At 47.0% G+C, this 23,916-nt stretch overlaps 1 protein-coding gene across 2 annotated transcripts; it reads left to right on the forward strand.

Annotated features, from left to right (window-relative positions):
• The first annotated feature begins 556 nt into the window (after positions 1–556).
• On the forward strand, positions 557–16,886 carry NSUN4 (NOP2/Sun RNA methyltransferase 4). Of its 2 annotated transcripts, none has more exons than XM_043574868.1 (6): positions 557–1,011; positions 5,438–5,781; positions 9,999–10,153; positions 13,352–13,512; positions 14,696–14,820; positions 15,408–16,886. In XM_043574868.1, the coding sequence occupies exons 1-6, from the start codon at positions 919–921 to the stop codon at positions 15,682–15,684; spliced, it is 1,155 nt and encodes a 384-aa protein (XP_043430803.1). In that variant the 5' UTR covers positions 557–918; the 3' UTR covers positions 15,685–16,886. The 2 variants fall into 2 exon arrangements, with proteins under 2 accessions (XP_043430803.1, XP_043430804.1); XM_043574869.1 differs by lacking the exon at positions 557–1,011 and adding an exon at positions 4,499–4,677.
• Positions 16,887–23,916: the final 7,030 nt, after the last annotated feature.

The raw sequence follows: 23,916 nt of genomic DNA on the forward strand, positions 1-23,916 counted from the left end.
GCACATAGGGAAAGACAGGGCGCTTCCGTGCTCTCTCCCAGCACCTCCGTGTATTCACCAACCAGTAAGCTCCCAGATGATCATTTTAAAAACACTTATCTGAGGGGACACCTGGGTGGCTCAGTCGGTTAAGCGACTGTCTCTTGGTCTCTTGATTTCGGCTCACGTCTCACGGTTGGTGAGATCTCAAGCCCCGTGTGGGGCTTCACGCTGTCAGCGCCAGAGCCTGCTTGGGATTCTCTTTTTGTCCCTCTCTCTGCCCCTCCCTCATGCTCTCTCTTTCAAAATAAATAAACTTTAAAAAACAAAACAAAACAAAACCCACCTATCTGATCACGTCCTTCCTTTCTACCGTCTCCCTATGAGGGGGTCAAGTTTTGTGGGACCTACAGTTTACAGAATCCGAGAGGTCTTCTTCAAGAAAAACAATACAAAATTAGGCACAGGGTCTTGCAAGGGGCACTGCAAATGGCAAGTTCTGAAATTTCAAGCTTGGTTAGCTTCAGTATAAATCTGCCTCTGCCCACAAATCTGGCCTCATTTTTCTCTACCTCAGGATCTTTCCTCGTGCAACTTCTGCCTAGAAGGCCCTTCCCGCCCCCATTGGCCAACTGCCACCTCCCGGTTTTCTCTGATCCCCCAGCTGGGCTAGGAGCCTTTACGGAGTCTTTCCCAATGCTCCAAGCACCCAGGCAGAGACGCCATTCCGTGCGAATGTTTGCTTTCCCAGAACCCACAGAAAATCCCTGAAGGAGCGGGGCTCGGTTTGCACCTGAGCTGTAAAGGTGTGCTGAGCCCCGAACCTGAGGCCGCCGGAATTCCCTCCTGTTCTCGTCCAGAGTGGCGCCCCCACCTCCCCGGAACCCGCGGGTCGGCCCTTGCGGTTCCGGGCGGAATGACTCGGCGGTGCACGCTGATATGGCTGCGCTGGTAGTGAGGGGTGTGCCGGGCGTGCTGAAGCGTGCGCACTTCGCGACCATCCCGCGGAGACATCGACATAAGAAGAAATGGGTAAGGTCCAGCCACTGGCCCACGAGGAAACAGTGACAGCGGCCTTTTGCCGCCTCCCCTCGGGAAACTTCTCTAGCCCTGCCACCTCCCGCCACTGTCGGATAGGTTCACTACTCCAGCCCCTCCGGAAGGCCCTTAGCCTCTTTTCCCCGCCCCTCAGGGGCCGTCTCTAGGCTCCTCCCTCTCGCATCTGTTACGTCATCGCCTCTATCTGCCCTGTTGTTTCGTCACAAATCTTCGGCTGTTTTAGTATGTCCGCTGTACCCTGACTCCGCCCCCCTAAGTTACGCCATCACCTCCGCCCTCATTCTTTCAGTTATGTCACCACCACGTGTTCCCCTGCTGTTGGTTACTTTCCCCTTGGCCCCCACTATCCCTTACACTTCCCTTCCTCCCTCTTCCCCGCCCTCCCCTTCTTTCCTACCCCGCCCCCCTTCATCCCTCCCTGCATGACCTCGTCTCCGCCTTTCCTCCTAGAACTTTCGGCCCGGCCGCCCTCACCCCTCGAAAAATGTCTTAGCGACAACCCCTTCCTTCCTGGGTCTCCGCCGCCCACTGGGAAAGGATTCAACCCTGTCCTCACCCTCGAGGTGCCTCTGGCGTCCAGGAAAGGTTACAGCGATCACCCTGCCCACACTTCTGGCCTTTACCCAGACCCAGGCAAAGGATGCAGCGACTCTCCTCAGCCCCTGGAATCTCCTCACCTCTCCAGAGACCCTTTCTCTGGCCTCAGCTGTAGCCCTGGAATTTCTTCCATAACCGCCACGCCCGCCTCCCTACCCCCTCCGGTTCCCTCCCAGCCCCCACCCTCCCCTTCCCCACCTCCACAGCCTCCCCTGCGCCCTGGGAGATGTTCTTTTGAACCCTGTTATCCACTCCTTGGAAGGCCTTACTGCCGTGAGCCTATTATCTCGGGTTCGCCCCCTTCGAGCCCTTGTTTTGACCGGCGCAGCCTTCTGGGGTCACCCTCTGTTCGTCCACGGAGCCCTTATTGCAGCTGGATCAGTCCCCCGAGAACACCGCGTCCCTGTCCCCGAAGCCCTTACACTGACCAGCAGACTTACCTGTGTTACTGTGGATACCCTTCAGCCCTGGTAACCAGCCCTGTGACTTTCCCTCCTCTTCCTCATCGGCCCTCAGGAACCAGCCCAGTGACTTCTCCCACCCTCCCTCATGCGCCATTGGAAACTGGCCCAGTGACTCCACCTTCTGTCACTCATCAGCACCCAGGAACAGATCCCATGATTTCACCTTCCACCGGTCCTGGGTCCCAGGGAACTTGCCCCATCATGTCACCTTCTCTTACTCATAGGCCCCTGAGAACTACCCCCATTATGTCACCTCCTCTTGCTCACCGGCCCCCGGAAACTAGACTTCTAGCTTCCCCCCTCCTTTCTCACAAGGTTTTGGAAACTGGGATCTCCCCTCTGCTCTCTCCCTGGTCCTCAGGGAGAAGTTATAATGACCCTCCTCTTTCTCCAGCATCTTCCCCACCCACTGGCAGCTTTTACCATGTCCACCTTAAGCCTCCAGACTCTTGTGAGCCTAAACCACAGCTTGACCTGCCCCTTAGGAAAAATTTCTGTGGCTCCCCACTTTCTTCTCAGGCAGGTACATCTGGCTGTCCCAGCTCACCTCAGGAGAGCTCTTATCACTGTTCCCATTTTTCTCCAGAGGCCCATGTACCTGCCCCCGGTAGCCCTTATTGTGCCATCCGCCTATCCCCTAAGAGTACTGGTTCTCTTTGCTCACCCCCGTCCCAGGCTCCCATAAAGCCTTGCTTGGAGTCCATTTTAACCTGGGAGATTAGTGGGAACTCTTACCTCTTGGTAGAGCCAGGCACCCCAATTTCTTGTGCCCCCTGTGCTCCCTGTCCTCCCTGTCCTCCTTGTCCTCCTTGTCCCCCTTGTCCCCCCTGTCCCCAGGAACCACCTCTTCCCCTCTCCTCTTGCTGTCCTTATACTGTCTTCTCCTTGCCTTCACCCCTGGGCAACCAGTTTATATCTCCATCCCAGTCACCCCCCCGCGGAAGCTGTAATGAACCCCCTCTCCCTACCCCAGTTTGCCCCCAAGTGAAGTCCCCCAAATCCTCAGAGTTAAAACAACCATGTGCTCTCCACAGATGTCGCTCCCTGGTCATCCCTCTCCAGCACACTCCTTTTGACCAGCCCAGGGCCCCTAAGGCCAGCGCCTCCCCTCCACCACCGTCCCGCCCTTCTGGTCCTTCTTGTATGGTGACATCCATTACCACTTGTTCAAATCCCTGCCCCAAAGAAATTCCCCAAGGAACTACCTTACCTACTGTGATCCCTAGGACCCTCAAACCTGTTATCCCCACTTGTCTTCCCCTTCGCCTTCCTTTTGGTACTGTCTCAACCAATAGTTATGCTCAGAGCAGCCCCCATGGATTCTCCATAGGACCCCCATGCAGTACCCGTATATATTCTGTGGTTTCCTCGACCCCTGATCCCTGCCCATTCCTTGCTTCCCTCAATCAATCCATTTGCCCCTCTCAGTGTCATAAACTGCCCATGGTGCCCCCCTGTGGCATCTATAGCACTTCCAGGGGCCCAGCCCAACCTTATCGCCAGCCTGTGGCACCTCCTTGTTCCACCCACATCTATTCTTTTATCCCTTTGAGAACACCCTTTGATCCTCAAAGTTTACCCATTGGCCCCCAAACCCGGTGCCACCCCGATACTATGCCCTGTGGCTTCCACGTCTACTCTGTGGCTCCTCGAGTCTCCTGCAAAGAGTGCCCCCAGGTTCCCTTCGGCTGTCCTTTGCCTTCATCCAAGACTTCCAGCTGTAGCACTAATGTCAGCCGTAGCTTAACTGTTATTAGTGAATGCCAGAGCAGTGACAGCCAGAGCAAGAGTTCCCGCCAAAGCAGAAGTCAGAGCCAGAATGAGAATACCCACCACCCCTGCAGAAGTCGAAGTCAGAGCAAGAGTCTCCATCTTCACAGAAGTCAGAGTCGGAACAAGAGTCCTAGTCGAAAGAGAAGTTGGAGCCGGAGCAATAGTTCCCACCAAAGCATAAATCAGGATAAGAGCGAGTGTCATAGCAGAAATCAGGGCCAGAGTGAGAGCTCTCCATGTAGCAAAAGTCAGGGCCAAATCAAGAGTGACCTCCATGGCAAAAGTCGGAGCCGAAGCAAGAGTTCCTGCCATGGCAAAAGGCAAGGCAAGAGCAAGAGTCCCTCCCGCAGCAGGAGCCGGAGCAAGAGTCCCTGTCCCAGCAAAAGTCGAGGCCAGAGTGAGAGTCCCCACCATAGCAGAAATCATGGTGGGAGCAAGAGTCCTCGCCATAGCAAGAAATGAGGGCCAGAGGAAGAGTTCTGACCAAATCAAAAATGCAGACCAGAGCAAAATTCATAGACAATAACAGGACTGCCAGCCATAGCAAGCGCCCAGCTGTGGCAACGTGGATCGACCTGAGGACTCCTCAGCTGAGGTCTTCATTTTCCTCGTAATCTGTGTTTATGCTCTGCAAGGTTGACTCATGTCTCTCTCTGCTACCCCCATAGAAGTCCCCATTTTGGCTCACACCTCAGGGTTTCTGTGAGCTCCCTTTATCCCATGTTCCTGGGGTATAAGAACTCCCCAAATGACCCTCAACCCTGTGATTCTGAGCATTATGGTGTCAGCCACTGCATGCCATTAGGTAAGTTACCTTATACCTGTCCATCGAATGTGGAGGGTTGATATTTTTTTGTATCCCACCGAGCTATCTGTTGTGGTGCTCACATAAGCTAGGAGACCAGAAAATGCTTTAGAAGATGGAAGGACTGTTCAGAGAGAAAGCGTCTTTTTGTTTTTGTTTTTTTTTTAATGTTTATTTATTTTTGAGACAGAGAGAGAGACAGCATGAATGGGGGAGGGGCAGAGAGAGAGGGAAACACAGAATCGGAAGCAGGCTCCAGGCTCCGAGCCATCAGCCCAGAGCCCGGCACGGGGCTCGAACCCGCAAACTGCGAGATCGTGACCTGAGCCGAAGTCGGACGCCCAACCGACTGAGCCACCCAGGCGCCCTGCGTCTTTTGTTTTTAAGGCTGAAGCTTCCCGGGGCCTTCATAGATTCTTCCAACCTTCGGTAGGCCCCCCTCAAGAGTCCTATCCTGAGCTGCCATTTTCTTAAGTTCTTCTTACTCCCAGGCCTGAGGGAGTGCCCCGCGCCTTTCTTGGTGACCCCACCTGCTGTTGTGAGAGCTACAGCTTGCTTTCTCTCACAACACTGAGACAGAAGGGCCGACTTCCTACTACTTTTCTCTCTCGCACTTCTGGCTGGCAGAGGTAGGATGCAAAGGCAGGAGTGGGCACTAGCTGGAACCATGTTGGCTGCAGGGCTCTGAGGTATTGGTGAGGTTAGGTGGGAGGGGAGAGGCAAGGCTGGAAGACCAATAAGGCTGTTCTTTTCCTTTTAGGCTGCCACAGAGCCCAAATTTCCTGCCACTCAACTGGCTCTGCAGAATTTTGACATGACCTACAGTGTGCAATTTGGTGATCTTTGGCCATCCATCCGGGTCAGTCTCCTTTCAGAGCAGAAGTATGGTGCACTGGTCAATAACTTTGCTGCCTGGGATCATGTGAGTGGAAAGCTGGAGAAGCTGAGTGCCAGGGACTTTGTGAATGACTCCATCTCCTATGGGGAACTGGAGCCTGAGAGTGGCCAAACTGCAACTCCATCCCTAGCCTCTGGGACCTGCAGCCCGAACCTTCGATGCTTCACTTTCACCAGAGGGGATGTCAGCCGGTTCCCCCCTGCCAGGTAGGATCTGGAGTCATGGCTAGGGCCATCCTGAGTGTCTACAGGAAGTAAACAGCAGGAGACCCAGCTTTTGTCCCATTTAATGAGGATCATTATATTGCTAATATTTACTGAGTGCTTATACATGCTAGGCGTTTTTCTAAGTGTTGTGTGTGCATTATCCATGATCTCCTTTTGTTCTGTCAACAGCACTCTGAGGTAGGTAATATTATTGTTCCTCTTTTATATTTGAGGAGACTGAGGTGCAGAGAAGTTGCTTGCTTTAGGTTCCTTGGAAAGCAGGTGATGCAGCTAGGACTTAGACCCAGGCAGTTTGACCCCAAAACCTGCACTTTGAACCTGCTCTTCTCCGCTACCTCCCATCGAAGAGTACTCTAACTTGAGCACTTAACACCCTCCACAGTTAAAGTGTGTATTATTTATAAGGGCTTTCTCATTTTGCCCTCACAGCCACCCATCCAAGTGAGTGGGACAGGTAAGCTCATGGTACCAAAGAACAAGTAGGACTTGCTAGGGACACCAAGTACCAGAGGGGTGTGGTGGTGAGGGGACTCCTGGTCTTCTGATCCAGTGCTCAGATTTATATAAAGTTGGATGAAAAAGACTCTTGCGATCAAATGCTACATTGTGCTTTAGAAACTGAGAAAACGAGAGCTCAATGTTAGTTGTAGGATATGGGAATTGATCTTTGAAGGACTGATTCACTCATTCAGTAAATAGTTATTGTCTACCAAATGCCAGGCCTTCTTAAGTGCCTGGGTTACAGGTGCAAAAGCCCTCATTGACCTTACAGTCTAGTGAGGAAGATAAGTATTGAGAAACTATTTACAATTGTGATAAGTGCCACAAAAGAAAAGTACAAGGTGCTATGAGGTATTATAACTAGGAGATCTAACGCAGTCTTTTCTGAGGAAGTGAAATTTAAGCTTAGACCTGGAAATGAGTAGGAATTACAGCTGGTGGCTTGGGGGTGGGGGTGGGAGTGACAGGCCAAAAAAGCTGGCAGGAGCCAAATTTTGAAAGTCTAAGCCATGAGGGATTTTGGACTTTTTCTCTAAAAGGAGGAGGGAGCCATGAAAAGTGTTAAGGTGGGGAATGACATAACCAGATTTGAATTTTTGAGATATTTTTTCTGGCTGCTGTGTGGAAAACAAATTGAAGAGGGGCGAGGCTATGTATCAAATATGAAATAGGGAAGTAAATTAGGAAGCTTTTGCAATAGCTCTAGCTGCTGACTTGAAGGAGGGCTACATGCTTAGTAAAGCTAGAAGGTAAGGCTGGAAGAGTATGTGGGGGGCCATGTATGGGAATCTTGAATGTCAGGAGCTTATAGGTTGGGAGAAGGGGATTTTTCTGATGGCCCAGGGTTGCTTATAAATGGCTGGACCTGCCAGGGCTGAATGGCTTCAGACGATGCACTCTTTAGTACATATTGCTGTAAATTGCCAAGATCTGTTCTAGAGAACTGGTGGAAAGGGTTTCTAAGTAGGGGAAAGGCAATAATGCACAGTGGTTATAAGCATGGGCTTTGGAGTCAAGAAAACCTAGATTTGGATTCTACCTTCATTACTTATTGGACATTAGCTTTGAATAACTGACTCTTGGTTTCCTTTCCTGGAAAATAATCTGGAAAATGATGGTACTGGTACTATAGCTCATTGTGTGGCAGCTGTTATTCTAAGCACTTGACTTCTATTAATTCCTTTCATTTTCACAATAATCCTATATGGCATGTACTCTTATTACAGATGAGGAAACTGATGCACAGAGAAATTGAGTCATTTGCTAAAGGCACACAATTGTTGAGCACCTGGGCTGGATTTGAGATGCAGCCAGTGTGGCTCTGGATCCTGGGTTCTGCTGCATCACAGGGCTGTGGTGAGGCCTGAATGGAGTGATGTATACGAGACACCTAGTGTAGTACCTGTGGTAGAGCACTCCTAAACAGTATCTCTTACTGTCTGTGTCATTCTCATCGAAGTTATGCTTCAGGAGGATCACTGTAATAAATTGGGGTGGGAGGAAGATAGATTGGGGCAGGATTAGAGACCGGTTTGGAGGCATTGGTCTTAGGCAGAACCACAGACTAAGCAGGGTTTCCTAAGTTGCCTAGGGTGCTTGGCTTCTATTCAGTGAGGTTTGGGTTTCCTTCTCATCTTGATAGGCTCCCTATAAATCAAGGGAATCTTAGCCTCTCAGGAGGTCAAGGATGTATTTAGGGAGTCCAGGAACCTCCTGAAATTGTCTGAAAAACTGTTGTGCTTTTTGTTGTTGTTGTTGTTGAAAAGAGGGACTGTAGCTTTCAGCAGATTCCCGAAACTGTCTGAACCAAAAAAAGGTTGAGTGACACTTCCAAAGGAAGGAACTGGATGAGAATGAGTTTTGTAGACCAGTGCTGGTTGATTCTCTTTTGCAGGGGCAATGGGCACACAGCTTCAGGGACAATCCAGGCATGATTTGATTTTGAAAGTATCCTATTATAGTCTGAGCCTATCTTCGAAGGTGTTACAACCTCAAGACTGGGGATTATAGCTTTTGTAGCAAACCCTCAGTGCTGCTATGTCTCATGTCTCATCACATTTTTCTCCCAGAGCCTTCCTGTCAGGGCAGCAAAGGTCAGGTTTCTGTCTTCTTGAGTCTGTCCCCAATGGCTGAGCTGTGTCTCAGACAGGGGAATGGCTTATGACAACTGGCCTGGGAGTGACCATTAGGTTATTGTCTGTCGTCCCTCTCTCTACCCACATGGATCCTGCCTGTCTTCATGCCTCATTGGCTCTCACTTGGACTTTCATCACAGCCTCATCACTGGTGTCTGTTTCTAATGTGTTCTTTCTAGCCTACCTAGCTTTCTAAAACTCTGTTTAGGTGATCATGTCATTTTCTTTACAAACTGGTAACTGCCTCCAGGTTACAGTCCAAACTCCTTAGCATAGGGTCCTAGGCTTTCTACAACCTGGCCTCTACCTGCTTTTCAACCTCAATCTCCTCCACTTTGTATTTCTGCTACTGAAGATTTCTCATTGTTTCTGAAAGGAGGTATGAGTTTGCATGCTTCTGTGCCTTCGCTTGGTCTTTTCTCTTCTCTTGGAATGCTCCTGTTTCTTCCTCCATTCCTCCCTTTCTTCACCTAATAGGGCCTATTTCTTCATCAGGCCTGACTCAGGTAACTGTGAGAGGGACAAGTGATGGCGCTCTTCTCTGAACCCAGAAAGCATTTTGTATCTTAATATGTAACCCAATAAGACTGAACTCCTATTGTATGCAAGGTGGTGTTTCAGGTGCTGAGGTTATTCCAGTGAACAAACAAAGTCTCTGCCTTTATTCTAAAGAGGGAGGAGGAGGAGAGTACACACACACACACACACACACACACACACACACCTGTACATATAAAGTGAACAATAAGTGCCTTAAAGAAAAGTAGTGTCACATAGAGAGATAGGAAGTGATGGGCTTGGGGGAGGGGTGCTGTTTTATTTTTATTTATTTTTTAAGTTTTATTTTATTCTTTTAAAATTTATTTTGAGAGAGATAGGGAGCAAGTGGGGGAGGGACAGAGAGAGAGAGAATCCCAAGCAGGCTCCTCACTGACAGCGCAGAGTCCGATGTGGGGCTCAAACCCACAGATGGTGAGATCGTGACCTGAGCTGAAGAGTCAGACGCTTAACCAACTGAGCTACCCGAGTACCCCTATGTATTTTTTAAATGTTTATTTATTTTTGAGAGAGAGAGAGAGAGAGCATGCGTGTGCCCATACGTGAGTGAGCGGGGGAGGGGCAGAGAGAGGGGGACAGAATCTGAAGCAGGCTCTGGGCTGACAGCAATGAGCCTGATGCTGGGCTCAAACTCAGGAACCGTGAGATCATGACCTGAGCGGAAGTTGGTTGCTTAACCGACTAAGCCATCCAGGCGCCCCTGAAGATTTTAATTTTAAGTAATCTCTGCACCCAATGTGGGGCTCAAACCGACAACCCTGTGATCAAGCGTTGCATGCTCCACCAGCTGAGCCAGTCAGGTGCCCCTTGATCTGTGTTTTAAGTGGGTCACTCTGCCTGCTGTGTGGATGAATCAGTGAGTGAATAAGTGAGTGTGGGTCTTAGAAATGAGTTTTTGGTGAGTAGAACTCAGTAACCCCCGAGGGCATGGACTTGTGGCCTTGACTTCCAGTGGGTCTCCTGACTTGGAGTTTGACTATAAGGTGGTCTCCTCTCTTGTAGGCTTGGCAGCCTGGGTGTCATGGACTACTACCTGATGGATGCTGCTTCCTTGCTGCCTGTCTTGGCCCTTGGCCTGCAGTCTGGTGACACTGTGCTTGACTTATGTGCGGCCCCTGGGGGAAAGACACTAGCACTGCTTCAGACTGGCTGTTGCCGTAAGTCAGAGGGCTGGTGTCTTGGGCAGTGAGGGCTCCCTACCTCACCCAGTCAGGGGCATACTGAATCTGATGGGATTTCAGGTCTCAAGGTCAGAGGGAGTATAGTGCTTGCTTGCTAAGGTGGAGTATTTGTGTTTGCAGCTGTCTCTCCTCTCACTCTGTGTCAGTTGGCCAAAGAAGATTGCTGAGCAGAGCAAGGTCTCTGGAGGCAGACTAAAGTGGGGCCCTGACCAGTCTATACCTGACACTTTTACCGCCCTGTATCTGTTTACTTTGTCTCTAAGTTCCATTTCCTTAGTCTGCCAGCTAAAGCAATAAGATCTGTCTGCAGCCACCCTTTATAGCTTTATGTCATTCTTCCTCAGACTTTATATGCTTCAGCCACATCCTGCTACTCTCTGTTTCTTGAATAAGCCTCCATCTTTTGCTCATGTTCCATTTTCTCTAGAATACCCTCCGTCCTATCCTAGCTGGCCTGCTTATATCCTTTTAGCTTTCAAGTCCCAGCTCAAGTGTGCCACCTCCTGGAAAGTCTTCCCTCATGACCTCTAGGGGCTGGTTGCAAAGTGACGCCTCTGTCTCCTATGCTCCCTTACCATGGGCAGTATCCTAGCAACTGTTAGCACATTAGCCTTGCATCAGAGCTTTACCAGGTATGCATCTTCTCCCTCTTCAAGATTATTAATTCCCTGGGGATAGGCCCAAGTCTAATTGCAGTAGTGCAGCCAGCAGCCTGGGCTATGTGTACCATAAGAGTTCACTTCAGCCATCTACTGGCTGACATCCTGCCTTAAAATAGGCAACACTTTTTCCTTGGTGATTTGAGAAATACCCAGAGCAGGACTGTGGTTTTTCCACTCACCCTGCCAGGTTTCTCTTGCCTTGTGCCCTAGCCTTTTCGTTGGACCTGGGCCCTTCTCTTCAGTTCTTGTCAGCCAACTTGCATAGTTTGGGTTAGCTTCCAGTCATGTGGTAGACCCTATGGGTGATTGAGCAAGGTTGCACATTTGATCTTACCTCCTGGAAGTGCAGAGGGAGAGGAGAAAAAGTGTTGATATGGTTTAATGAGTCCAGTGCAGGAGATCCCAGCCTCTGTGCTGGGCTGTGCTGATCTGACTGACTGCTGTAGGAATCCATCAGAAAGGGGATGAATGAGGTAGGGTTACTTGGAAGAAGAGGAACTTGAACTAAGAGGCAGGAGAAGGGCCAAGGAGAAGTAACTGAGAGTTGCTTTTCTAAGGTGTACTAAATTACCAGCACCTTACCCCCATCCTGGCCCCTCACCAAAGTGAGTCCTTGATTCCAGTTGACAAAGGCAATTTCGAGTTTACCTAGTCTAGCCCTCATATTTTACAGAGGAGGAAATTGAGTCCTGAAGAGATGAAATAACTTAACTTTTACCTGAGTTAGAGATAGAGCCAGAACTGGAACCCAGCTTTTTCTGTTCTTAGTTCCTGGCCTTCTGCAAATTCCTCCTGAGCAGAGAATCCAATTTTTACTTCTTTGAGTGCCCTCAAAAATTGGGACTCTATGTGTTTGTAGGAACACTAAGCTTGTTCATGGGAGTGACCAGTCCCAGTGGATAAGGTATATACTCTCTAGTTCTTCACTGCAGCTCCTGCCTCCTTTTCATTCCTTGACTCTGAGGCCAGGTATCAGTCATCATTTGTTATCAAGCTTACAGTAATATTTTTTCTTATAGGAGATCTAAGAACAAAGTAATTAAGCTCTTTATTTTTCTTTTTAAATTTTATTTGTTTATTTTGAGAAAGAGAGAAAGAGCACGAGTGGGGAGGGGCAGAGAGAGAGGGAGAGACAGAATCCCAAGCAGGCTCCGTGGTGTCAGCACAGAGCCCAACATGGGGCTTGAACTCACGAACCATGAGATCATGACCTCAGCTGAAACCAAGAGTTGGACGCGTAACCGACTGAGCCACCCAGGTGCCCCAAAGTGAGCTCTTTTTTGTTTTGTTTTGTTTAATTTTTTTTTTAACGTTTATTTATTTTTGAGACAGAGAGAGACAGAGCGTGAACGGGGGAGGGTCAGAGAGAGAGGGAGACACAGAATCCGAAACAGGCTCCAGGCTCTGAGCTGTCAGCACAGAGCCTGATGCGGGGCTCGAACTCACGCACTGCAAGATCATGACCTGAGCTGAAGTTGGCCGCTTAACTGACTGGGCCACCCAGGTGCCCCAGTGAGCTCTTTTTTGAATTCACACCTGTCACAAAAGGGAAAGTGAAAGACAGATGGTAAGTTAATTAGGATTAGGTTTGGTCATATAAAACAGAAAATCAACAAATTGGCTTAAAGAAGTTTATTTCTCTCTTACATAAGAGAACTGGGATATCAGCAGTCCGGGGCTGGTATGGAGTCTACACAGTCTTAGGGACTTGGGCTCCTTTTTTCTTTTTGCAACCTATTTTATTTCTGGCTTCCATCGTCAGGATTGCCTCATGGCTCAAGATGGCTCCTAGAACTCCAGTTATCACATTCAAGTTCAAGACAGGAAGAAAAGATTGGGTAAAAGGGGCACATCTAATTGCATTAACTTCTTTTGAACATCTCCCCAGAAATCCCACACGATAATTATGCCTGTAACTCATTGACCAAAACTTAGCCATATAGTCATACTTAGTTATAAAAGGAGACTGGGAAATGGGGCACATTGCTCCCCTCTACCTCAAATAAAACTGGAGTTCTATTAGTAAGGAATGGGAAGAGAATATATTTTTGGTAAATAATGTATAGCATCTGCCAAAGATGTAGAGAGAGACACGTGATTCAAGAAAAGTAGGAGAGAGCATATTTGTTTAGAAATATTCATACTTGGTCTGCTTTATTTACTTCCATATCCTTTCTGGCTGGTGTAGGTGTTTGCCTTTGCAACTCCTGCTCTCGAGTGTCTAGGACTGTGCCATGCACATAGTAAACGTTTCTTCTCCACTTGCCCCTGCCCCTGCCCCTGGGGCCTGCATTGATTGGCTGTGCCTGAGAATTGGTCTGACTCTCCATCAGCACCATTGCTGTTGTGATGTTTTGTTGGGCGATGGCTTTGAAGTTTCTTTATTCTCACAGGCATTTTAATGTCCAGACTACCCACAGCCATCTATAGATTAGTGCAATCCCTATCAAGTTTCTGATGGTATTTGTTTTTCAGAATTAGAAAAACAATGCTAAAATTTATATTCCCACAGGCAATCTCGCTGCCAATGATCTGTCCACTTCTCGAACAGTCAGACTACAGAAGGTTCTTCACAGCTATGTGCCTCAAGATATCAGGGATAGGAATCGAGTTCGAGTCACCTCATGGGATGGCAGGAAGTGGGGAGAACTGGAGGGGGACACCTATGACCGGGTGAGTGATTCCTGACCTGAGACATCGAGCTAGTCGAATCTGGCCTTCCCATCTCAGCTGTAGACCCTGAGTGAGTAAGATCCAGCCCTCCATATTTGGGGATGTAGGGCCATTTCTGGACCTTGCCAGCTCTCTGTGGGTGATTGAGAGAACACAGCCTTCTTCACAGTCATCAGTAGTGTCTTCATTGGAGACAATTAACAGGAAAGAGTTTGAACCTGACTGAGTGGGAAAAGGGTTATTTCTCAAGTAAAATTCACAGCTCTCTTCCATAGATGATTTTTTTTTTTTGGAAACATAATTATAGGACTTTTTCTTTTGTTTTAATTTTTGTTTTTGTCTCTTGTGCCTAGCACAGAGTATAGGCTCTTAGTAAATGAATGGATGATTTTATATTTCTTACTTTAAAACTTTCCATATTGGATATGATGTTTCAGCATAAAATAATTTTGAATCCTGATCCTGTTATTCAGTTATTAGCTACCTTCTGGGCATTGTATCATTTTGTAAATTGGATATTTCACTCAAATAGCCAAGGACAGAGTCCTAAACCATGAAGGGCACCTGGCTGGCTCAGTCAGTAGAGCATACAACTCTTCTAATGTTTGTTTTTTTGTTTGTTTGTTTGTTTTAATTTATTTTTGATACAGAGAGAGCAGGAGCATGGGAGGGGCAGAGAGAGAGGGAGACATAGAATCTGAAACAGGCTCTAGGCTCTGCGCTGACAGCACAGAGCCCAACACGGGGCTCGAACTCACGAACTGTGAGATCATGACTTGAGCCAAAGTCAGATGCTTAAGCAACTGAGCCACCCAGGCACCCCAAGAGCATGCAACTCTTGATCTCAGGGTTGTAGGTATGAGCCCCATGTTGGATGTAGTTATTACTTAAAATCTCTAAAAAAAGGGAAGGCCTTCTTTCTAGGTTGATATCAATTATTTAATTATGGTTACTTGGGTATTGGCTTTGGTTTTTTGACTAGCCATGAGTATACCTAAATATACTCTTTTCCCACTCATTATTTCCCAGTTGTCTACCAGGTTAAAGTGAGAAGGTTTGTCAGGTACTCTGCAATGGAAGGATGGGCAGAGGGAGCACTGAGTGAAACCTCTCAGAGCAAGGGCCTAAGGGAGAAGAGCCAGTAAGGAGCTCTAACACAGTACCCTTTAACACTTGTGGGTAGGTGCTAGTGGATGTGCCCTGTACCACAGACCGCCACTCCCTTCATGAGGAGGAGAACAACATCTTTCAGCGGTCGAGGAAGAAGGAGCGGCAGATGTTGCCTATGCTTCAGATGCAGCTGCTCGCGTGAGTAACAGATTTACAAAAACTGAGGACTTTGTGCCACAGTGCTCCAGGGGGCCAGTCACTTGGGGAACTGCGAGCTCTTGCCAACACCATCACCCACAGAAGGGTCTTCTGATTGAGGAACTTCCAGATATGATAGGATGGCCTTTCTCTGGAACACACAAACCCTATGTGGTAGGACACACATAGCAGGGTGGGCGGCACAGATTCATTTACGTTATCTTACCTCCATGCTAGTCTCAGTCCCAGTGAGTGGCACAAGATTGAAAGCTTAAAAAAAGTTACTGGAGTCAAGGCTCGGTAGGGCTGGTAAGGACTCAGTGCACAGCTAGCACCAGGGTTTGGCCCATAACCAGAGTCAGAGTTTAGGGGATTGCTTCCAGAGGAGAGCCCATGGAGTAAGGTTGGGTTGCTGCTCTCTTTCGAGAACGACTTTTCTGGTGGTATCTTTGGGGGAGAGACTTCAGAAGCTAACACAGCTGCGCATCCCATAGTAGACTCCACTGTGCCTGCTTCTAGCTCCTCCTGTTGTCCTTCTGCTTCTGGGAAGCTCAGTAGTCACTGATTTTCTCTCTTTCTGGTTTCAGGGCTGGACTCCTTGCCACCAAACCAGGAGGCCACGTTGTCTATTCCACCTGCTCACTCTCACATTTACAGAACGAGTATGTGGTGCAAGGCACCATCGAGTTCCTGGCCAATCAATACAGCATCAAGGTTCAGGTGGAAGACCTGAGTCACTTCCGAAAGCTTTTCATGGACACATTTTCTTTCTTCCCATCCTGCCAGGTTGGGGAACTGGTAATCCCAAACCTCTTGGCCAATTTTGGGCCTATGTACTTTTGCAAAATGTGTAGGCTGACATAGCATCACCTGGTTCCCGAAGTCCTGGGGTAGGAAGGTAAAGGGTATACTTCCATAGAGGCACCAGAAACCAAGACCAGTGGCAAAGATGCACTCTGGGTCCTATCTCCATCATGTTCAAGTCTTTGTGTAGACAATTCTCAGCATTAGAAAGTAGGAGTTTTTCTGTCCTGCTGTCCAATTATGGAGCATCAGCAGGTTTCTCACTCACTTATTGTACCCCCTTCCCCCATTTCTAAGCCTGTGCTAAAGGTTCCTGCCCAATTAGGGGCTTAGGAGGAAGAGGAGCCAGTGAGCAGGCCCACACTTTAAGCTGTAAACTTGGGGAGAAGCATTTAGCCAATAAAATTATTGAAGTTCCATAGAGCTGGGGCTGTAGTTGGGGCCTCATGTCAGTTCAAGTACTGTTAGTTCCATTTGTACCAGCTGCTGCTACTGAGCACTAGCTCCTAGGGGTCCAAAGCCCAGGAACTCAGCCTGGTTACAGACCTCTGGTTACAGAGCACCTCTCCCATTTGAAGTGAGTTCTGTGTGATCAGTCTTCAGCAGCCAATGGGCCCAAACAAGCCTCCCTAATTTCTTCAGATGGCCCATGATCTAATTTAAGGAACAAGCAACTAAAAACGTTAAGCCAATGCATGATAATCTGCTTACTTATACCGAGAAAGCTCTCCCGAGCTGCACAATGGAAGCCACTCCTCCTGCTGTCCACAGCACTGCTGCCCAAGGTGGCTGGGGAAGCTGCTTCTGCCACAGGGCTGTGCTCCTCTTCTGTGTGTTTCTCCCATTGTTCATCATCTAGCAAGTGTTCCTTGAGCTCCTGTGTGACACCTCAGCCAGGGAGCTGTTGGAGGTGTAGCAGTTGGGACTGTGGGAGGTGAGACCCCCTCATCCTTCTTCATGAAGCTCTCCTTTTGCTTTCTGAGCACCTCAGCAGCTCCTAGTATCTTCTGTTATGCTTTTGGTTTTGTTTTTCTTGTTCCTGGTCTGTGGCCAAGCTCTGGTTTCCATTATTCGGCCCACCCCCAAATCCCTGAGCTCTTCCCCAGTGTCACAGGGCCTCATCTTCCAGAGTGTATGAAGTTTGGGTCGATATTACATCACTGCTGACTGCATGCTAGTTAATGTTGTTTTTGTAACTTTAACGTAAAGAAGGTAATCCTTTAATGGCAGGGATATTAAAAGTTGCTTGGTCACTTGCAAAATATTGCTTTTTTTAATTAAATTTTTTTTTCCTGAAAAACTGGTTCTTGTGCAGAAAAGGGAGCATAATTTCAGAATACTTATGTTCCTGGTTCTTCCCACTTTCGTTATCCCTCCTCTTCCTCTTTTTGTCACTCATTTTGTTCTTTATGCCTTTCCTGCTAATTCTTGTTTGGGTATTAGAGGTGTCAGCTGAGAAGGATTTTAGATAAGGTTAAGCCCTCTCTTTTCTTGGGATTTGCATTGTAACTGAGGGCCCTGGAAGATCTTCCAGACTCAAAATCAAGTGAAGCTAGGAAGACGGAGCAGGACCTTAATTAGTCTCCATATATGGTATGTGGTCCCTGTCTGCTGTTTACTCTGCACTCAGTATTGGCTGAGCCTGGGAGGCCTCAGGTGCCTAGGCTTCTGCCCTGCCTCCTGGGTATCCAGCCTGGTGCTAACTAAATGCTAAGCAGTGATAATTCAAGAAGAGAGGGTCTCTTGCTCCGGGAGTCCCAATCAAATTGATGATAGACTGACCCAAATAGAAAAAGCAGAGAACTACTTTGGAAAAAAGTTTGATTATCTCCTATAATTGAATATTTACTTGCCCTCCAGCCCAGTTATCTCAATACTAGGGATAAATCAAGAGAAACTCATACATGTATAATAGCAGACTTGTATAAGAATGTTTATAGCAATCCCAAAAGGAAACCCAAATGCCCATGAGCAATGGAGTGGAAAAATAAATTAGAATATTCACACAATGGAATATTATATGGTTGTCAAAACATGAACCACAGTGACACATAACAATATGAACGAATCTTTACAATAAAATATTAAATGAAAAAGTTTAGTCCCAAAAGATTAAATGTAGCATCATGCCCTTTTTAAAAAAAAGAAAACTGAGGGGCTTCAGTTTGATTTAGTTGATTCGGTCAGTTGAGCATCTGACTTGATTTTGGCTCAGGTCATGATCCCAGGGTTGTGGGATCGAGCTCTGCATCAGGCTCCGTGCTGAGGGTGGAGTCTGCTTGGGATTCTCTCTCTCCCCCTCTGTCCCTCTCTCTGGCTCGTGTTCTCTCTCTTCCTCTCTCAAAAATAAAATTAAAAAATAAAAAATAAATTTAAAAACTTATAAAAATTTGTTATAATTTACATACAATATAATTGATCAATTTTCAATGTACTATTTAATGAATTTTGATAATCATATAATCACCATCACCATCAAAATACAGAAAATAATTCTATCTTCTAAAAAGTTTGCTTCTGCTCCTTTGCACTCAATTCCCTCCCCCTTCCTTGGCCCCAGGAAATCACTGATCTGCTTTTGTCACTATCTGCAAAACATACAGTTTTGTCTATTCTAGAATTTCCAATGTGGCATTTAAATGCTGAAGCTCCCCTGATGATTCCCAGGGTCACTTTCTTTACTGATGGTTTATAATTGGCTTAACTGGTTACATATATCTGGCTTGATTACATGGCCAGAGTAGTATAAAAACCCTTCCTGTGAACTTCTCATTTGAGCTCTCCCAAAGGCAGGGTTCCTTACACAGATCATGGTGATTCAAATATCCTTGCTAGTACTTGGTATTATAAGTTTTAAACTGTATTCTAGTGGGTTTGTCTGAGTATCTCATTGTGGTTTTAATTTAATTCTCTCCCGTGTTATTAGAGTTAAATACAACTAAGAATTTAAAAACATTTTTAAAGAACATATATACAATAAAACTATGTAAAAAGAAGTACAGAATGGTTCTCACTGTGGGATTCAGGATAATGATTCCCACAGGTAAGGTGGATACAATAGAGCTGGAGGGACCATATAGTTCCATTATTGTCAACTAAATTGGTTAAAAGCTATGCATAAAAGTGTTGTGTGGGGCACCTGGGTGGCTCAGTCGGTTAAGTGTCCAACTTCAGCTCAGGTCATGATCTTGCAGTCCGTGAGTTCAAGCCTCGTGTCAGGCTCTGTGCTGACAGCTCGGAGCCCAGAGCTTGCTTAAGATTCTCCCTATCTCTCTGCCCCTACCCTGCTCATACTGTCTCTCTCTCTCTCTCTCAAAATAAATAAATGTTAAAAAAAAGTGTGTTGAACATGATAAAAATGATAAAAGCAGTCATGCAAAAGGATTATGATTAATCCAATGTTGTGCACAAGATGGCCAAAAATAGGAGGGGGTACAGAACCAAGCTCGCAAACTATGAGTGCCAAATGTGACTTGATATGGGTTGTGGAAGATATCTAGAGACCAAGAAGCTTAGCGATGTTGCCTCAGTCTTGCTTGTGAGTTCTTTCTGTGTGACATAAAACAGCCCATCCTTGTCAGGGGGCCATAAATGTTGGGGCAGCCGTAGGTTACATTAGAGAGATAGCTTGGGTCTGTGGTTTTCAGCTTGTGGGCAGGGGTCATAAATCTATCTGAGAGACTGGTAAAAACTTTGGCATTCTGAGGGGAAACACACATTTCGCACATAACCTCAGGGGGTTGGTCATTCCCCAAAGACCATCCATAAACCCTAAGTTAAAAACCTTTGAGAAAAAAAGTTAAAAACCAAAATCCAATTTTGGATTAGAAGGTCTCAGGATTTGATGGGGCACCTGGGTGGCTCAGTTGGTTAAGCATCCCAACTTCAGCTTATGTCACAATCTCACAGTTTGTGGGTTCAAGCTCTCCATCAGGCTCTGTGCTGACAGCTCAGAGCCTGGAGCCTGCTTCGGATTCTGTGTCTCCCTCTCTCTCTCTCTCCATCCCTCCCCCACTTGTGCCCTCTCTCCTTCTCTCTCAACAGGAAATAAATAAGCATTAAAAAATTATTAAAAAAAAAAAGAAGGTCTCAGAACTTGAGGGTCTTTAGAAGAGGACGGGCGGGGGGTGGGTGGCGGGGGGCGGCAAGCAGAGCCCCAGTGGCTAATTCAAATCACTCTTTCTCCCCCCAACCTGCTTTTCTTCCCATCTGCATTCCTCATCTCCAAACATAGCACCACCAGGGGCCCTGCTGCCCAAGCCAGGAACCGCAGTTACCCTTGATGCCTAATTCATAATAGCAGTGACAGTAATCACTTTTGCATTTCGAACAGTTATCTGTCCCAGGCTGATGCTAAGCATTGTTTTATAGGCATCATTGTTTCTTATCCTCACAAACCCCCTGAGAGGTACTCTTTTTAGTTCCATTTTATAGATAAGGAAACAAGCTTAGACCACTTAAGAAACTTTCCAAAAATTACACATAATCTAAAGTTTCTTTCCTGATCCCTCTATAGCAGACTGAGTTGCTCCTTCCTCTCTGCTTTCCCAGCCCTCTATATATACTATGAATGTAGTTCCTCCCATGTTTGCTTTCTCTCCTCAACCCATCCCTAGATTAGGAATTACTTGGGGTAGGAAGCCAGTATGCATCTTTGCATCCCTAATCCAGAATGCTTGATATATAATTAGGTAGCACACATCAAGTATCTGTTGGGTGCTAGGCTCAATCCTAGATACTAGAGAGAGTGGTGAACAAACCAAGGTCCTTTTTCTCATGGGATATATAATCTACTGGGCAAGCTAGGCAAGTAATTACAAACGAATTTCAACTGAATGATAAGTGAGCAAAGTACTGAGAGAAGTGTAGAGTATCTTCACCCAGGAGACCTAACCTAGCCTGGAGGAAGAGAGGTTTAAACAGACCTGAGGATGAGGAGGAGTGAGCTAGGCAGTGGGGATGTGGGGCATGAGCAAGAGAACAGGTCATGTGACTGTGAAGCTCCTGAGGCAAGAGAGGGTGTATTCCAGGACCTGAAAGAGGTCTAGTGTGCTGAAATCTAGTAGGAGGGGATGGCTGTGAAATACGAGGTCAGAGAAGCAGGTGTAAGCAAACTGCACCAGGGCCTTGCAGGCCACTTGAAGGAGTGGGTATTTTATCCTAAGGAATTGGAAGCTGTTGCAGGATTATTAAGCCAGAAAATGATCTGATCAAATTTCCATGGGCCTCCCGCTGGGAATTTGATTATCAGTAGTATTTGCAGAATGAGGAAATTAGATAACTGGCTTAACAAAAAAACTCTTCTGAAGGTCAGTCCCATCCTTAAGCTTACTCAGCCTTCATGTCTCAGAGTAATGGGAATTGTTGAATGTCAAGCTGCTCAGACCACATTTTAAGGTGACATGTTAGGAGGTACACTGGCAAATGGGTAGAGCCTGAGGAGGGTGGCCAGGATAGAGAGGAAACTGAAAGTCTCAGCCTGGGAAGAGGAATTGAGGGAATTGAGGGTATTAAGCCAGGAGAGGGGAAGGTCTAGGGAGGAGAGATGCCATTTCTAAATAGGACTGTTCTGAAGCAGGGTGTGCAGAGGTGTTTTGAGTATCCCCAGGGGGCTGAGCTGGGGCCAGTGGAAGGAATCTGTAGTGGGCCAGGTTGCAGATCAACATAAGAAACTTTTAAACTAGTGTTTTCTGAACTACGGTTCACAACACTGATTCATTAATGGTCATGAAGTCAGTTCTGTGGGTGTGGTGGGACTTTATTTCATGGACACCCTTGGAGGAGTTGCCTTCCCCACTCCTTCTGCAAGTAGGCATGGCCATGTGACTGGCTTTATGAAATATTAGCATAAATGGTGTTTTTCTTCCACATTTCTGGATGGAAGCTTTGAATGTGAGCATCTGATCTGCCATGTCATTCCTGCTACAGTGATCATGGGAACATTTGTTGAGATGGAACTTGCATCAGCTTGAGTGCCCAAGCGACTGTGTTGAGCAGAGCCCCCCATGGACCTGAATTAGACATGTGGTGAGAGTGAAAAATAGCTGTGGTTGTGTTAAGCCACTGAGAGTTTGTGTTGTTCCTGAAGTATAGCTTAGTCTATCTTGACTACGGCCATAGGTATAGGCCAGCTCCTTTTCATTATTATTTTTTAAAATATGCTGGGCATGGAGCCCAACATGGGTCTTGAACTCACGACCCCTGAGATCAAGACCTGAGCTGTGATCAAGAGTCAGATGCTTAACCAACTGAGCCACCCAGGTATGCCAACCAGCTCCTCATTTTTAATGAAAGAGAATACAGTAGAAAATATCAAATTCACAGCAATCTATAGTGACAGACAGCAGATCAGTGGTTGCCTGGGTGGGTTAGGAGGAGAATAAGATTGGGGAGCAAAGATAGCAAGAATAGATAAAATGTGAGAGGGACTTGGGTGAATCAATGATGATAATGTGCTCTAAACTGGGGAGTGTGGTGAACTCAATCATCTGTACCTGTGGGAATGAATGAAAGACTAAACATTAGTTACTAAAGGTGCTGGTGGTGTGCATTTCCTACTGAGTTGGGTAGGATTGCCTGCCAGGAGGCCTTTCCCCTGATCCAGAGGGCTAACTGGTCAGGAGAAGGAGTATGACCAAGAAGTGGGCAGGTAATTTAGGACTCCTACAAAATCACTGTCCTCTTCTCTCCCCAACCCCCTTTTTGTCTGTTTAGGGGATCAGAGTCACTCAGTCCCTTTCTGTTCTGTTCCTTTCAAACCCCGATGCCCTTTATGGTTGTCCTTCCCAGACCGGGGCACTTTATTTATAGAGTATTTCACCACACTTGAACCTGGACTGTTACTTTATTGGGGGGGGGGGGCAGGAAAAGCCCCCAGAGTTGCAGCAGTTCCAAGCAGTACTCTGTGTATTCCCATGACTGTCGTCAGGGCCATTCCTGCTTGGATCTTCCCCAGAGCTCCCTCTGGTGTCTTTAACAGCTTCTCCTTCTCCTTCAGTTTGATATCACCTGCTTTCTATCTTCTAAGAATTTTACTTTTTTTTCCTGGTTTGCCAAAAGCTCATGTTTATCTTTTAAAAGAATTTTTCTTCTGTTATTTTAATGGAGACGGTAAATGCATGTACTTTATGTGCCATCTGGAACCCGAGGCCTCTGAATTGGGTCTTGAAGGATGAATAGAAGTTTGTGAGGCATTGTGTGTTGCAGGGTGGGGGTGGTTAGAGGAAGAGTATGGAGGAACACTGAGCATTAGAAGACAAGGGAATAGTATGTTCAAAGGCACAGGACATCACTGGGGCCTAAGGTGTCTGAGGAAGGCTAAGAAGTTAGTTAGGACCTTCCTTCATACTTGTGCTTATTCCAACAGGCTGGCAGAACCATCAGATACTGAGTTTTACCCTATCCATATATTCATCCAGCTCACAGAACCAAATGTGGGCATCTACTAAAACTGTGGGTTCTCTCTCTCGTAGATGCCCCTGTTTGTGAAGGAAGCTCTAAGCAGGTTGTTGCCTTAGGCAAGAAGCCAGGGAGTTGATAGCTACATGTCTAGGCTGCCAGCATAGTGACATCAGAGTCATTGCAGACAACAGCCCCGTACCTTCTGATTTCAAGGGCATTCACTTTGGTAGACTCAGGAATTGCACAGGTTCCCACAAGAGCCAAGAGCAAGAGCCAAGTGAGAGGAAGTAAGAGACCTCTTGGTATTGTTCTGAGGTTCAGCGCAGCCAGCCCTGGAAACTGGGCGGGGGTGGGGGGGTGGGTGGCGGGGGGGGGAGGTGGTATCCTGGGAAGAGAGAAGGACCAGAGTCCTCTGAGGGAAACCCAGGTGGACACATTTGTTTTAGACACAAGGAAATTCAATCCATCTCTAGTCAAAATTTTGAATGTCCCTTAAAGGGATCCCGATCTGCTTTACGAAAGCTATCTTCATGGGGCACCTATGTGGCTCAGTTGGTTAAGTGTTGGATTTCGGCTCAGGTCATGATCTCATGGTTTGTGGGTTCGAGCCCCACATTGAGCTCTCTGCTGTCAGCACAGAGCCCACTTTGGATCCACTGTCTTCCTCTCTCTCTGCCCCTCCCCCGCTCATTCTGTCTGTCTCTCTCTCTCAAAATAAACTTAAAAAAAAAGCCATCTTCATTTTGCAGAATGATTCCCCAGATAAGCTTTAACATAGATTTATGTTAGGATTTGATTTACACGCAACCTACCAAGAATATGCCCTCTGTGAAATAAGAGATAAATGTATAATAATGGCCTACCAGTGCTTCTCAAGAAGGGACTCATGTG

The sequence above is a fragment of the Prionailurus bengalensis genome, chromosome C1 (assembly GCF_016509475.1).
Source record: "Prionailurus bengalensis isolate Pbe53 chromosome C1, Fcat_Pben_1.1_paternal_pri, whole genome shotgun sequence".
In the NCBI taxonomy this organism is placed as follows: domain Eukaryota; kingdom Metazoa; phylum Chordata; class Mammalia; order Carnivora; family Felidae; genus Prionailurus; species Prionailurus bengalensis.